Genomic DNA, 16,126 nt, shown 5'->3' with positions numbered 1-16,126 from the left:
GGATTGTTTGGTAATGGCTACTATGTTGAGAAGCTTTTAGAGGCCACCTTTATTCTCATGAGATCATTGTGTCCACAATGGATACATTGAAAATGTTTATATGTATAAAATACTCGTCATCTCTGCACTAGTTCAAATTCCTACCTGCTTCACTTGAAAGAAGCTGAAAGAAACGATTGCCTTTGCTTAGTATAGAAACAGTGGTTGGTTTATCCTTCGTTATTAAAGTTAAAAGATTTTCTACAATAAATGAGAAACTTCCTCTTTGGTTAAGAATACTAAGCCTCATGATAAAGGAAACAATTGTTGTAAAGCATAAACAAGAAATAGCATTTTGTTTTGTGTTAATTTTTAGGTTTTTTTTAAGACCAAATATTACAAAATAATTTCAAATGACTTATCCATAAAAGATGAAACTATAATTAGGCAATATTAAATGTGAAGGGTACAAAATATTGAGTTACATCTGATCTTTTTATTATTGGATATTTTATGTATTTACATTTCAAATGTTATAACCTTTCCCAGTCCTCCACCCCCACCTCAGAACTCCCCTATCTCATCCCCCATCTGCTTCTGAGTGTGTTCCCCCTGTCCTATCCCCAACACCCACCTCACCACCCAGGAATTCTCCTACATTGGGGAATCGAGCCTGCACAGGACCAAGGGCCTCTCCTTTTATTGATGCCCAGCAAGGCCATCCTCTGCTACATATGCAACTGGAGCCATGGGTCCCTCCATGTGTACTCTTTGGTTGGTGGTTTAATCCCTGGGAGCTCTGGAGGGGGGGGGGGGTCTGGTTGGTTGATATGTAAAAAGAGAAGCATATTGTAGTATGGAAAGGAATTTTTGTTACATTTTTTTGTAAAAAGTTTTTGTTAGTTTGATTTTTGTTCTCCTGTGGTTTTGACTTGGGATTTTATTGTTGTTGTTAAGGATTGTATATGTGTTGTTGAGTAGAGATCAGGGCCTTTCACATACAAGCTAAGTAAGTACCTTATCACTGAGGTGAATGTCCAGTCCCAGAAAAAAGTTTTGTTTTGTTGGTTTTTCTTTTTTAACTTTTGAAGCTCTAAAAGATAGTGAACCTCTTTGTAAGAAATTTAAAACACTTTCAGAGTTAAACATATCAGTTTGTCATGTGGTAGGATGTTAACTTAGTTAGAAAAGCCTAGTTGGAACCTTGGACAATACTAGATAAGAAAATTAAGTTACTTGAATTTTAAATAACTTTTATTGCACTGCAATTTATCCTCCTGTATAACCAACATATATATATTTATGATGGTACTCTTGTTTTTTAAGGTTTAAAGTTTATTTTAAGAATATTCTGAAAGAAAAAATAGAATATACTGCCATGTGTTTTTATTTTGAATTTTTCTACCCTCATATTTCTTTAGGAGTTGATTCCTCTCATATTGTGTACAGCATGCCTACACCCTGAGCCTAAAGAAAGAGACCAGCTCCTCCATATACTCTTCAACTTGATCAAGAGGCCAGATGATGAGCAAAGGTGGGTATACTGCTTCATGGATAAAAGATGCAGTGCTGACATAATGGGTTTTTCCTAAATGAGCACCATATTTGGTGATTTCAACTCCAGGCCTTTTTCCTCCCCAATATCAGTTTCGGTGTACTAGAGTTCTCCTGTTATGTCATGCAGATGGCTTCAGTAGTGTTGTCATGCAATAGTGTTGCCCTTCCTTCTGTTCTCCTCTTTTTTGAAAAGGAGCCTATAATTTGCCCTGACAAATAAACAGATAATAAGGGAATCATTCTGAGAAATTAAGCCTCTGGAAGTAAATAAGTTCATGAAGTAAAAATAGTTATGAAAAGTATGTACAAATTCTATTGAGAGCCCTACTACTGTAATTACTGATAACTAAGTCTTTGCAAAGTGAATGTGTACCTTGTTCTTGAACTGTTAATTTCTCATGGTCTCTAGACACATGTATGTACTGAAGGATATTACCACAACTATCTTATATTCCGACCTGGAAATTCTGTTAATTAGAATCTAGTAATACACTTTTCTCATTTTTAAAGAGAGGTGTTAGGTTATAGCTTAGACTTCATTATAAAGGAGACAGATCAAGCAGTACAAACCTTGCTGCTGTTCTCCCATGTGGTAAAGGTGAGTCAGCTCTTCCTTCATCTACAAAATTCAAGAAGCTGTAGTTAGGTGACATGGAGAAACTTAATCCCACTCAGTGATCATCCAAGCATTTTAATATCCTTAGATAGAAACTTAGTCTTATCTACCAGCATGTGTTCTCGGTGCTGGTTTTGATGAGAGAGAAGACCTATGAAAACAAGTGGTAAAGTCTCAGTGAGTTCTAAGCTACGTCTTCAGATTTTCCTTGGGTTGGTTGGTTGGTTGGTTGGTTGGTTTGGTTTTGGTATTTTTTTAAATCCTCCAACAGAAAGCAAGTTTCTTTTGATTTGTTAAAAGACTTTCTGGTTTGAGGTGGCAAGTAGTTGGCATTTCAAAATATTTGTTTGAATTTGGAATTTTCTATGAAGACATAAACTACTTGAGAGTGGGGAGAAGAGTAAAAGCAATAAAAACAATGTGAGGCAGATGGACTTGGGAAATAGATGTCTCTGAATGAAGCCAGAGTAGGAAACCACTGTGACTCTTGAAAGAGAGGAGGGCCGCCTTTTGAGTGTGTAGAAGATACTGAGTCAGACAACATTATTTGTGTAAGGAAACTGGTTGCTTCTGCCCTCCTTTCATCTGCAGTCCAAGATCCTTGCCAGTAAGAAGAGCTAGACAGACAGACAGAAAGGCACCTGTGGCATAATTGTGACCAAATTATGTAGTCTTTGACAAAATCCTATAAACCTATAAGAATGACCAGAAACACTCAAGAAAGTGCACAGCTAACTTGATTTGAATGAATTTGCAAGCCATCTCAAATGTTTTTAAGAACATAAATTCTCATTGTGAAGAAAATAAGTACTGAGGCAAAATGCTAGCTATCACATGACGAATCCCATACTCAGGAGACAGAGACATGCGGTTCTATTAGTGTGGGGACAACCTGATCTACATAGTGGGTCCCAGCAGGGCTTTATAGGGAGACCCTGTCTCAGCATGAGAAAAAAGAAAACCAAGTACTAGAAAGAGAGAGAAAAGCAACCCTAGATTCAGTGCAGCACATAACATTAAGTATCTCCTATGCCTGAAGTATCTCAGGAGTAAGCCATTGCATAGCCTCTTCCTTCCTCTCAAAGCAAGTCAGACAAAATTGGAATAGTTTGTTCTTAAAGAAACGGAATTAACATGAACACCTATAAAAATTTCACTGTACTGTGAGTGTGGCAATGATCCTGAAAGTCCACAATATATATAAGCATAGTACACTGAGAGATACATCTCTGACATGTCAATGAAATTAATCCTTTATCAAGTATACTACAGTGAGACAGATACATGTGTGAAAATGTCATAATGAAACCAATCCTTTTGTCTAACTACACAGTTAATAATTAAGTCATAATGAAACCCACAATAACAATGTACTTTGAAAAATAATTGTAGAAATATTTACAAACATTATTTGGTATTTTTAAATTTAAATTATTTATTTACATTCAGTTGTTACTCCCTCCTCAGGGCCCCTCCCCACAGTTCCTCATCCCACTCCTCCTGCCCCTTACCGACTCCTAGAGGGTACTCTCCTCCCCTTCAGGCCTGCCCCTTCCCTGGTGCCTCAAGGCTCTCAAAGGATTAAGCACAGGCCAGACCTGGTAGATCTCTGCTACATATGTGCCAGGGGCCTGGGACCAGCCTATGTATGCTCCTGATTGGTGGCTCAGTCTCTGGGAGCTCCCAGGGGTCTGGTTAGTAGAGACTGCTGGTCTTCCTATGGGTTACTCTCTCTTTCAGCTTCTTCAGTCCTTCCCCTAATTCAACTATAGAGGAAGGTTTCATTCATATATATATATATATATATATATATATATAGATATATTTATATTCCAACAGTGGTTGGCCATCTGTTTCTGTCTCAGTCAGCTGCTGGTAGGGCCTCTCAGAGGACAGCCATGCCAGGCTCCCATCTGTAAGCACATCATAGCAGTGTCAGGCCTTGGTGCCCACTCCCTACCATGAGATAGATCCCAAGCTGGGCCAGTCACTGGACCTCCTTACCTTCAGTCTCTTTTCTAATTTTGTCCCTGCAGTTCTTTTAGACAGGAACAATTCTGGATCAGGAATTTTGACTATGGTTTGGTAACCCCATCTCTCTACTTGAGGCCCCTGTTCATCTACTGGAGGTGGACTCTTTGAGTCCATTTCCTCAGTGCTGGGCAAAGGTCACCCACAATGAGTCCTGAGAGTGTCTCACCTCCTGAGTCTCTGGTACACTCTAGAGGGTCCCCCGCCCCCCACTCTCCAAGGCTGCTTATTTCCATTCATTCTTTTGGCCCTCTGGGCTTCTCTCCCCCCTACCCCCCCATATCTGATCCTGTTCTCCTTTTCCCCTCCCCTTCCCCTTTCCCTCTCAGGTCCCTCCCTCCTTCTACTTCCCGTGATTATTTTCTTCCCCTTCTAAATGGAGTTGAAACCTCCTCACTTGGGCATTTCTGCTTGGTATGCTTCTTATGGTCTGTAGGTTATATCCTGGATATTCTGTACTTTTTGACTAATATCCACTTATCAGTGAGTACATACCATTCCTGTCCTTTTGGGTCTGAGTTACCTCACTCAGGATGATATTTTCTAGTATTACCCATTTGCCTGCAAAATTCATGATGTCCTCATTTTTATTAGCTGAAAAGTATTCCATTGTGTAAATGAACCATATTTTCTGTATCTACTCTTTGATTGAGGAACATCTACATTGTTTCCAGCTTCTGGCTATTACAAATAAGAGTGCTATGAAGTTATTGGGGCACGTGTCCTTGTGGCATGGTGGTGCATCTTTTGGGTATATGCCCAAGAGTGATATAGCTGGATCTTCAGGTAGAACTATTTCTAATTTTCTGAGGAACCACCAGATTGATTTCCAGAGTGGTTGTACCAGTTTGCAATCTCACCAGCAATGGAGGAACGTTCCTCTTTCTCTACGTCCTCACCAGCATCTGCTATCACTTGAGTTTTTGATCTTAGGCATTCTGATTGGTGTCAGGTGGAAACTCGGGGTCAATTTGATTTGCAGTTCCCTGATGACTAAGGACTTGAAGCATTTCTTTTAAGTGCTTCTAGGCTTTTTGAGATTCTTCTATTGTGAATTCTCTGTTTAGCTCTGTACCTCATTTTTTAATTGAATTTTTTGGAGGCTGCTAACTTCTTGAGTTCTTTATGTATTTTGGATATTTAGTCCTCTGTTCACTGTACGGTTAGTGAAGATTTTTTTCCCCAACTGTAGGTTGCCATTTTGTCCTATTGACGGTGTCTTTTGCCTTACAGAACCTTTCCAGTTTCATGATGTCCCATTTTTCAATTGTTGATGTTAGAGCATGAGTCATTGGGGTTCTGTTCAGGAAATTTGCCCCTGTGCCAATGAGTTCAAAGCTCTTTGCCACTTTCTCTTCTGTTAGATTCAGTGTATCTGGTTTTATGTTGAGGTCCTTGATCCGCTTGGAATTGAACTTTGTGCAGGTGACAAATATGGATCTATTTCCATTCTACATACAGACCACCAGTTAGATCAGTGCCATTTATTGAAGATGCTTTCATTTTTTCACTGCATGTTTTTGGCTTCTTTGTCAAAGATCAAGTGTCCATAGGTTTACTTCTGGGTCTTCAATTCTATTCCATAAACAGAAAGGAACCCAAAGAAATTAAGTCTTGGACAGAAAAGTACAGAATAACAAGATAGCAGTAAGAGTAAAATATGCACGGTTTCACATTTACAGTAAGGCCCTTCAATAAATTTAATACTACTGAAACTGAGCATATGTTGTAAACAATAAATTAAAATATCAGTAAATCACTGTGTTGTCTGGCCTCTTGGAGTACTAAAGAATTATTTGCTTAAATGTTGGTTTTTAACAGTTTGCAGGAACTCTTCAGTAGAAGTTCATAATGTACAGTGGACAGAATGTAAATGTGCATGTTTCTGTAATGTGACTATACGAAGTGTCTCAGAAGCAAGGAGAGCTTGTCTACATTAGCTTGTTTTATCAGCAGCTTGACAATCTTGAAAGCCAAGTGGCACATTTACTATTTCACTCAGTATAAGTTTACAGAAGTTCTTGAAGAAAGCCTAGAGGTTCCTCTGTAAATGTTACCGTACTTTAAACATTCCCATTATAATCACTTTTCATGAACTTAGCCATCGATGTATCTATTCGTCCTTCTTTGACCCAACACAAAAGAAGTAGGTTATAATCTCTGAAAGTTGGTTTCAGTCAACTCCTCGGTGGTGAAATCCAGTTTCACTTTTATTATAAAAGGCATTGAATTCTGAAGGTATATACAAATGAATAAAGGAGCCATTACTTGGTGTGTTGAATAAACAGGGAATCTCTGCAGTATTTTCATTCTTATTCCAGTGACCCGCGTTGAGTTAGTGCACTTACGAATTAGTTACCTGAGAGCATCTAATTCATATTATTATATTTTTGCTTTTCTTCATGCTTTATTTCTCTTAGGAATTTCCATTTTTTCCACATAGATGAACATGATATGACCATGGCTTTATAACGATTAGTCTTTATAAAACTACTACATGAATATTTGCATCACTGATTTATCATTAAACCAGTTGCTGTGAGAGGAGTACAATGTTTAGGCCACAATCACTAGATAAGAAAAAATAGAAATTTATTTTCTTCTAAAGCGGGTGTTCTCAACCTTCCTAATGCTGCATGTGACCCTTTAATATAGTTCCTCATGTTGTGGTAACACCCAACCATGAAACAATTTTTGATGCTACTTTATAACTTTAATTTTGCTACTGTTATGTTATATTGTAAATGTCTGATACATAAATGTCTAATATGTATCCCTTGTAAAAGGGTAGGTTGACCACAAAAAAGGTCACAACCCACTGATCTAAATAGTGGTTTGATTGCTAGTCATGTATAGAAAATTAATGCCCTAAAACGGAAGCTATAAAAAGCTCATATTTCCAATTGTAGGAGAGGACCTGCATTGATCTTATAATAGCTAGCCAAGCTGTAAATTTGCATCTTTGTCAGAATGTAACAGAATTCAGCATCTTTATCTTTCCTAATCTTCTCAAGATTATTGAGAACAGAAGCCATTTTGTTAATTGTCAGAGTCCCTGAGGAAGATCAGGAGCAAGTTCACTAGATACAGTATTTCCAAAACTTTATTGCCTATCACAAACATACTTGATCAACACTATATGGGTTCCTCTGGATCATACCAGTTTCTGAGGGAATCAGATCTGTTCTTTGAACATCCATCAGGTGAAAACTCTGCAGAGTAGGTGGGGCAGAACTTGCTGGAACAAGTCCTTCCTGGAGCATTCATACAGCACATGATGGCAGCAGACAAGACCAGATAGTGTAGACTTGCCATCAGACAGCACCCTGCACCCAGGAACTCAAGCAAGTGTGTTGTCTACCTCAAGAAGTGAAATGGTCAGGCACTAAGTAAAGCTGCAAGGGGAGCCTGAGGAAAGCAGGCTAGCAGGAGGGAGGTGAAGGGTCAGAAGATAAAATAATTGCCTGGATGTTTTTCTATTGCAGTCTTTACCTTAATAATAAAGGAGATTTTGCTTTTATTTTGTAAAACAGAGTTGTGCTTCCTAAGTATTTAACTTTTTTTAAATTTTATTTTATATTTTATTTACATTTAAGATGCCATCCCCTTTCTACATTTCCCCTCCCTAGAACACCCCTGTCCCATGCCCCCTTTCCTTTTTGCTTTTATACGATTTTTTTTAAATGTTAATCAAAGGATTTATAAGTTTGGTAATGCTCAATCAGAAGCATAACCCAATACCCAACTTAGATATAAAAACTATCTTTGACTGGTGGAGACATGTAAACATCTACCTCCATGCCCCCTCTCTCTTTCTCTCTCTCATCACCTAGCTTCTCCTCTTCTTCATCTTCTCTCCTTGTTCTATCTCTTCCTCTCAGTACTCCTTCCCACTTAGCTCCTCCTACATATCACTCTTCCTGTTAAAGTAAAACTTTTGTCTCAAAATACAATTAGAGCATACTTATTCCTAATTGTACCAGTGAGGTACAAGATAGTCCTAATACCCAGTCCATCATTTTGTTGACTAACCAGAACCTCTGTCATCTCTTCTAACTAAAACACTTACTTTTGATCCTGGCTTTTTTGGCTTTAGAATGAGTGTCAGCTGAAAACCATCTACTCAGATCTTTTTTCTCAAAGTAAATAGCCAGGATTGGTTATGAGACTATAGGTCCTCAACCCCATCAGAAATCCAGAATGACTGAGTTAACTGAAGTTATGGGAAGCACTAAACATAACTTCTAAGACTTAGCCAATTTATAGAGACCACTGAACACCTGAAAAGCCCCTATACTACCAAACGTTGGAGCATCAAATCTTCAGCCTTCTGGCCCAGAATCATCTGACAGACCTTAGTGATGCAGGATTATTAAGGGCTGATTACTCTGTCTAGGCAGATATAATCAGTCGACTATTCTGCATGTGTGTCCTTTTCTGGACAGTAATTTGTCTGTAGATGGAGAGAGGCAATTCTTGCCTAGTGGCTGTCTCACCACACAACTGGAGTAACTCCAAGGATGCTCAATTTCTTCTTAGAATCCACGACAGGAAGCTGTCAGGAGCAGACAGGTCTCTAATCAAAATGAACATTAATATATAAATATTTGTAGCGTCAGTTCTATGGACTTCTGATGTTTTGGAAACCAACTATCCATGTAAGGTAACCTGGACTGTTGTCTGTTCACTCCTCTCAGCTATTTCTAAATAAAATATGGAAAGCACCCTAACAATAAACTCAAAACCATGAATTTGCTATAGTCCCTTAACTCATAGGTTAACCGTCCCAAATCAGTTAAAAAAGTTAAAAAAGGGCTGGGTCTAGGCCTTGTATTCCTAAATGTGTTATACAGGCACAATGCCCATGTGAGTATCAATATTCATCTCATTTTTATATTAATAAGAGGCTCGTACCAATGAAAACCTTAAATTTGAAATCAAAGTAAATTTTGTACCATTTAAGAAATTATAACTTCATCTTGATAATAATTATACAGATTTCTACCAATAGGTTATGGCTATGCAATAAGTCCTAGCTAATCCCCCCTGTTCCAACAAAGCCACTACTTTTCCCTAGAAAGACAGACCATTATTAACCACATTAGTCCCCAAGCTCAGGGAATAGGGGCACTGACTCTTCTTTAACTTCTTCAAGCTGATTAAGGGCGTTGAGATTTTAGAAGAGGGGTGGGGGGAAGAGTAAGTTGATAAGCCTCTGATGCTGTGTCTTCACTGAATCCAGATGGAATTCCAGGACTTCGGAGGTTTGGGCAGGTCTGCTCAGTATGCTTGATGAGTAGATACACCAAGGCTGTGTATTCTAAGATACTGCCTGAGTTAGAGCGCCTGGGATCCCCGCTTCCTCTGTGTTCTTGGAGGTTGGGGGCAGAGCTGCCACCCAAGCTCAGTGCTATGGCCCAGACCGGAAGGAACCCCCTAAGTATTTAATTTTACAGCTGCTTCTTTTTAACATCTTCTGATGATTCGTTTTTATGAAAGTCATAAACAAATGAGCCCTGAGACATAAAGCTTGGAAGTTAAAATAGAACTCCAAAGTATGATCACACAGACTAACATATCCTGAAATTTCCACTGTTTGTCTCTCATTCTCATAGAATCTACCCAAAAGCAAAGTGGGGAGATGCATCATCAGGATACAGCCAAAGTTAGGTGACGTTAGCAGCCTGCATGCTCACTAGACAAGTAGGAATGAGGGAATTACATCACCATGGAAGTATTATTCAATTTCACTCTTTTCTAAGGACAATTTGGTGATACTATACAGGAAAGTGCATATCTCATTTTCTTCTTTTAAAAAGTGTCTTTCCTTCCGTGTCTTGGTAACTTAGTAATAAAATACTTTCTTTGAATTTGTAGTCTAGGTTTGCAAGGCAAAACTTAAACATTTAACTACTGCCACCTGGTGGCAAGAATAGTATTCCTGTCTACAGTGTTTTATCTTAGAGAAATACAACTTTTTATTTTAAAAAAAGACTAAAAAATTAACAATAATATTATTATATAAATGAAAAGTAGACAAATATTTGTTGTTATTTGTTTGTTAGGTAACAACATGTTATTTTTTTAGTTAATTAATCCCAGATTTCTTTAACAATATCTCAGTAAAACTTAATTTATATTCCATAATGGTGCCTTCTTCAGTTCTTTGATAATAACCATAAATAATTCCATAGTTCTAGCTAAATCATTGATAATTAGTTTTATTTTTTACTGTATAGTCTACTTTCAATGCTATTGATAAGATGTTGGGCATCTGACCTTCTCTATTTTGAGCTGCATTTCAGAGTTACCACTTTCTCCTATTGATGTTTCGATGTGGTTAGTATAATGATAGTACATGATTTCATAGTTTCAACCTCTGTACATGCATATCATAAAGAAATGCTTTAAATGCCTAAAATCTGTGTGCCAGTGAACATGACCACTGTTTGGGGGTGCATATATGTTACCCAGAGGGCAACTTGGGTATTTTTCTCAGGCACCATCTACCATTTTAATTTTGTCGACATTAATGATTAGGCCCGGAGAGCTATGAAGTGATAGTCAAATGCTCTACTACTAAAGCTCCAGACCTGACCCTTAAAACATAGTCCTTTGAGAGCCTAAAGGAGAACAGGCTAGGCTGACTAGCCAGAGAGCACACAGATCTATGCCTGTCTTTACCTCCCCTGAACTGGGCTTGCAAGTATCCCCCATCATACCTAGATTTTTCTGTGTCATTCCTGAGTAACTGCAGTTATCAAACATTTATGGAATACATACATGTGTGTGTTTGGTACAAAAATGATCAATTATTCAAAATTTCTCATGAGGAAGCAGGTGACAGAATTTCTTGTCATGTTTCCTGTTATCCCCTTTAGTTTACCTGGCTTCCTAAGGTGGATGGAATGGAAAAAGAAAAACTGAGAAATTAAAACAGGGTGATAAAGATATTAATTTGGCAAACAGCAATAGGAATACTTAGAGTTGATTTTTTTTTCTTGTTTGTTTTTTAGTTCCATTTGGTTTGAGTTTGTTTTCAGACAGGGTCTCACCATGCATGTAGCCCTACTGGCCTGGAACTTACGTAGCCCAGCCTGGCCTCCACTCACAGTGAACTGCCTAACTTGATGCCAAGGGCCAGACTTGGCTTGGGGAGGGGGAGGTTCCTGAGGAAGGGATGTTTGGGAGGAGCAAAAGAAATGATTCCAAGCAGGGTACAAGCTGAACACCTCCTGTTCTGCTCCTGATGGCTCTCCAGATAGCTCAGCTCTCAGAGACCAAAATCCATCTTTTATTTTTATATCAATTCAATCATCCACTCTAGGTTCCCTTTTGATTATCCCATGAGTCTGCATTTTATGACCTTAGCCCCTTGATTCTTAGAAAAGGACAAGTACATTTAAAAAAAAAAAAAAAAAAAAAAAGTCAAATGATTCAGAGATCTGCCTGCCTTTGTAAGCACAGACAATACGCTATTCCCAAGATCTGCCAACCTTGCTCTGTCCTAGACTAATCTTGAACTCAGGAATGGGCCTGCCTTTGTAAGCACAAAGAATAAACTTAGCTGGGTGGGATCCTGCCCTGTAACCACCACTCCCCAGATCTCTTTATCTCCTTTAATATCTTTCTCTCACACGCTGGCTCATGATGCGGCTGCCTCTGATCTTTAGGTTGGTGAAGCCCCTCATATAATTTATATTGCGGCCTTATGTTTTGCATAATTGAGAAAACCTGTTTATTTATTTTCGATCTCATGTTTTTAGAGTTCTTTCCCACAGTCTTAGGGCTGTTCTGAAGGTCACAGCATTTACTATTTTTACTAAGAACATAGATACGCTCTCACTACTTCTAATTATCATGGAGTCATTAACCTTGGCTAGGGGAGTATTTCCCAAAGGAGGAACATAAATTACATACATTACTTTATACAGACAAGCCATACACCCAAAGCAACCACCAGCACATCAGCCCACACCCTGTTAGCTGAACTGTGTCACACTGTCCCTTCCATAGCGTGCAGGACTCAGCACCTTTGCTCCTAAGTGCTAGTATTAAAGGGGGTGCCACCATTCCTGGCTACTTAACTCTTCTTAATTTGTAGTCATAGTTCTATTTCCTAATACACACTCAAGGGATCTTTTTTTCCGGTTATTTTTCAGGCAAATGATACTGACAGGTTGTGTGGCATTTGCACGTCATGTTGGACCAACACGTGTGGAGGCTGAACTTTTACCGCAGTGTTGGGAACAGGTAAGTTAACTTTTTTTGTTAGCTATTTTGTTCTTAGTTTTGAAGGTTTATATTTTTAAAATGCCATGAGAAAATCCATGGATTATGCTATTGTCTGTCTATAGCTCAACATATTTGCATAAGACAATACTCTGGGATGTCCTGCTTCATTCATTCTTTCAGCAGATACTTAGAAAACACTAATTCCCGTGCCAAGTACTAGTATAATAACTAGGAAAACAGTATGAAGAAAGACTGAGGCATTCTAGTGAGGACATGAGAGTAGGCGAAGACATGATGCGCTTGCTTTCTTGTGTTGGCAAATGGGAAGAAAAACAAAGAAGTTGAACATGATAGAATGTATTGTCTTCCTCTGAAAAAGTGCTGTTGAACCAAGAGTCTAGGTGAAGGAAGGAGCAGCAGGTGCAAAGTCCAATAAATGTTTGTTTGGTGATTTTGAGGAAGAGGTAGCAGTGTGTGCTCTCAAGCAAATGGAGGGCCTATATAGTTTCTAAATTTAGGTTTATTTTACATTCATGCAGTATGCAAAGTGTAGACCATTGATATAACAGGTTTGTATATTTGTAATTAAGTTCTTTTTCTGAAGAAGTTTTACTTTTATAATGTATGCTGACATAGTCCAGTCCTGCGAAGAACTTGGAATTACTGATTTTGTAGACATAATAAGTCATTAAGCACCTTTAAAAGATGCTTTCTTACTATAGAGACAAGTTATAAAGGCTAATTTACAATATCACAGTCTCCTGTTCTTAAGAAAACTGTTGGTCACAGGTAACAGCAAGTGTGTCTCTGTTTAAAGTTCTAGTCCTAGCTTCTTTGGGCATTTATTACTAAAGTGATAGCTAGCACTATCAGGTTTAGTGTAAAGTGAACAATGTAGCACAATGTAATAATATTTACCTATGACAATGGCAGTTATAACGCATGCTAATTTAGGGTATGTCTGTAATTGCTTAAAGTCAAAATTAACTTAGATGCACCATGAAACGTTGAGTTGATATATATATATCTGTACAACTATTCATGTGTGCATATAATGATTTATAGTTTTTCCATTTTCCCTTTTTAACTTGCATTTATCAAACTGAGCATAATGAGAAAAACATATGATCCCAGCACTCAGGAGATAGAGACAGGAGGGCTAGACCCTGTCTCCAAAGCCCCTAAATTTCTTTTTAAATTATACCAGTTATAGTTGTACATGTCTATAATCTCAGTACTGATGAAGCTGACCATCAAAAGATGGTGTGAGTTCTAGGCCAACCTGAGCTACAATAGTGAATTGAAAGGAAGCCTGGGCTACTTTCTCAAAAGCACCCCAAAAAAAGAATTTTGTTAATTCCAGTGCCACCTGGAGTGTAATTACTGAATGATTTTGGTGTGTTCATAGAGTTTACATTCATTTCTGCACTCAGTTCCCCAACACAATCGTGCTGCTAGGTTTGCTGTAGCTACTGTGGGTCTGTTAAATCTCCATATAAATTTTAAGATGTGCTTCTCATTTCTGCAAAGAAGCCATCTGGGATTTTGATGGTTGGTTGTTTGGTGGGTTGGTGGGGTGGTGGGTTGGTTGGTTGGTTGGTTGGTGGGTTGGTGGGTGGGTGGGTGGGTTGGGTTGGGTTGGGTTGGGTTGGTATTTCGAGACAGGGTTTCTCTGTGGAGCCCTGGCTATCCTGGAACTCACTCTGTAGACCAGGCTGGCCTCGAACTCAGAGCTCTCATTGACTCTGCCTCCAAGGTACTGAGATTAAAGGCGTGCGCCACCACTGCCTGGCTTTTAAAGTAATTTATCGATTCTGTAGATTGATGTGGAGAAGATTCCCATCCTAATCATACAACTTTCTAATCTGAGTTTAGGGTTTCCTCACATTAAAGTCTTATATCCTACAGCAGTGGTTTATAGTTTTCAGAATGTGCGTTTGATACTTGTTTCATTCCTTTAGTGCTTTAGTTGTAAATTGAAAGGAATCTTTTTCCTTGGTTAAGTGCAAAAATACAATTGATTTTGAGTGTATACTTACATGAGACACAGGACGTTAGACTGAGAAGGAATGAGGTGAAACTAAGTACAGCACATTAATGATAAGACTTACTCTTCTGTCAGAGCAATTGTGAGTGGGTTAAATTTAGCTCCAAGACGTTAGTTACATGCATCTTTGCTATAGCTCTTTAAAATCTTTATAATCATGGCTCGGGAATCTACCTAGCCACCTACCTTTAGTTTGTTGCCCAATAGACTTCTATATAATTTCTTTTCTTAATTTTAGGCATCCAAAACATTATTGAATTATACCATCTTTTGATATGGGAATATGAGAACAGATATACTTCTTTTCCAGTCAAAGAAAGATTTATATTCTATGAAGAAGACATATGGGAACAAAACCCAGTATGTGTCATATTTTTTTAATTTTTGTTATGGTTCAGTGTAGTTAGCACATAGCAGAACTCCACTGTTTTGCATATATGTACAAACAGAGAAGAACTCTTTTTAAAAAGAAAACCTCGTCTTCATCTAGCTGGTTAACTCATGATTAACCTGTTTGTCAGCCTTCTTAGCAGAAAGCAGACTGATGTCTGTCACTTGCCAAAAGCAAGATTTCCAACTAAGACTTATGCTTCTGTTGCTAGGAGAAGATCTTGCTCCTTCTGACATCCTAAAGAAAGCCTAGTCCTGGGCAAATACTTAATTTCTAGATATCTCGCCAATTCGTCATCTTTGATTTCCTTTTTTCTTTAACAGATACCCCTGTGCCTTTATGTTTAGGCTGTCCTTGAGTCCCTTGTTCCTGATCCAGGTGTAGCCATACAGGGGTTCCCAGAAATTGAAAAGGAAGACGATATATTGTAGTCTTAGCAGGATGTATGGTGAGAAGTAATTGTCTTTTAGAAGAAGAGACTCTGGGTGTGTTGCTTACACTTTATTAACATGCTTGGTTTTTACTCCAGATTAATCACAAATATCCAGAAAGACGACTGCTTGTGGCAGAGTCCTGTGGAGCACTGGCGCCTTACCTTCCTGTAAGAACTGTCTTCTTTTTCTGTGTTTGTTTAGTGTCTTGTCATACATTTTAATCCAATTCCTCTTAGCCATGCTGTTTTAATAAAATAAAGAGATGGACAAACAAATAAAAAAAAGGAAGTTTGTGCTAATATAATTTTTTCTAAATAAGTACATCCTAATTGGTTGTGCATGCATATAAACATATGTACCTATACTGGTGATTTTGACAGTATGTTCTGAGAACGCTGGGAATTGAGCTTCTTCTGAAGAGGTACATAAGGTGTAACCTATTTTCTTTTTTTTTTTTTTTTAAGATCTTTTTTTTTCTCTTATATACTTACACAGACCTTGCTGGTACAAAAATAGTGGGCAGAAGTGTTCCTAGATGACACTGACCAGAGAGGCAGACTCAAACGTCCTTATAAGGATGTGCTCTTCAGAGCCCCACATTCCTAAAACAAGCAGTTTGATTCAAAAAAAAAAAAAAACCTTGCTTATTCAGTAAAATTATTCATTTTACTAAATTTTAACCCTTGGATATTTGTAATGTTCTATGACACAAAATGAAAGAAATAATAGCAAATACTCCGACTGCACACTGAGGTTTGGCAAGGTTTTCAGGAAAAGCACTTAGGTGCTTGCTTGAGTACTAAAGGCAGTCGCTGATTTTTCCTGGGCCAACAATT

The 16,126-nt window shown here is 38.2% G+C and overlaps 1 protein-coding gene across 10 annotated transcripts in view; it reads left to right on the top strand.

Moving 5' to 3' along the window:
* Relch (RAB11 binding and LisH domain, coiled-coil and HEAT repeat containing) overlaps positions 1–16,126 on the top strand; it is an 86,778-nt gene that overhangs the window by 35,379 nt on the left and 35,273 nt on the right. For all 10 annotated transcript variants that reach the window (XR_013113040.1, XM_034512985.2, XM_034512981.2 and 7 more), the window contains 3 exons: positions 1,401–1,513; positions 12,346–12,436; positions 15,386–15,457. Coding sequence is in view for 9 of the 10 variants with exons in the window: in XM_034512985.2 (XP_034368876.1) it covers positions 1,401–1,513; positions 12,346–12,436; positions 15,386–15,457 (276 nt within the window). In the remaining variant the exon portion in view is untranslated. The remainder of the gene's footprint in view (positions 1–1,400; positions 1,514–12,345; positions 12,437–15,385; positions 15,458–16,126) is intronic.

Source organism: Arvicanthis niloticus, chromosome 10, assembly GCF_011762505.2.
Source record: "Arvicanthis niloticus isolate mArvNil1 chromosome 10, mArvNil1.pat.X, whole genome shotgun sequence".
NCBI classification, from domain to species: domain Eukaryota; kingdom Metazoa; phylum Chordata; class Mammalia; order Rodentia; family Muridae; genus Arvicanthis; species Arvicanthis niloticus.
This window is presented reverse-complemented; position numbering and strand designations above follow the sequence as displayed.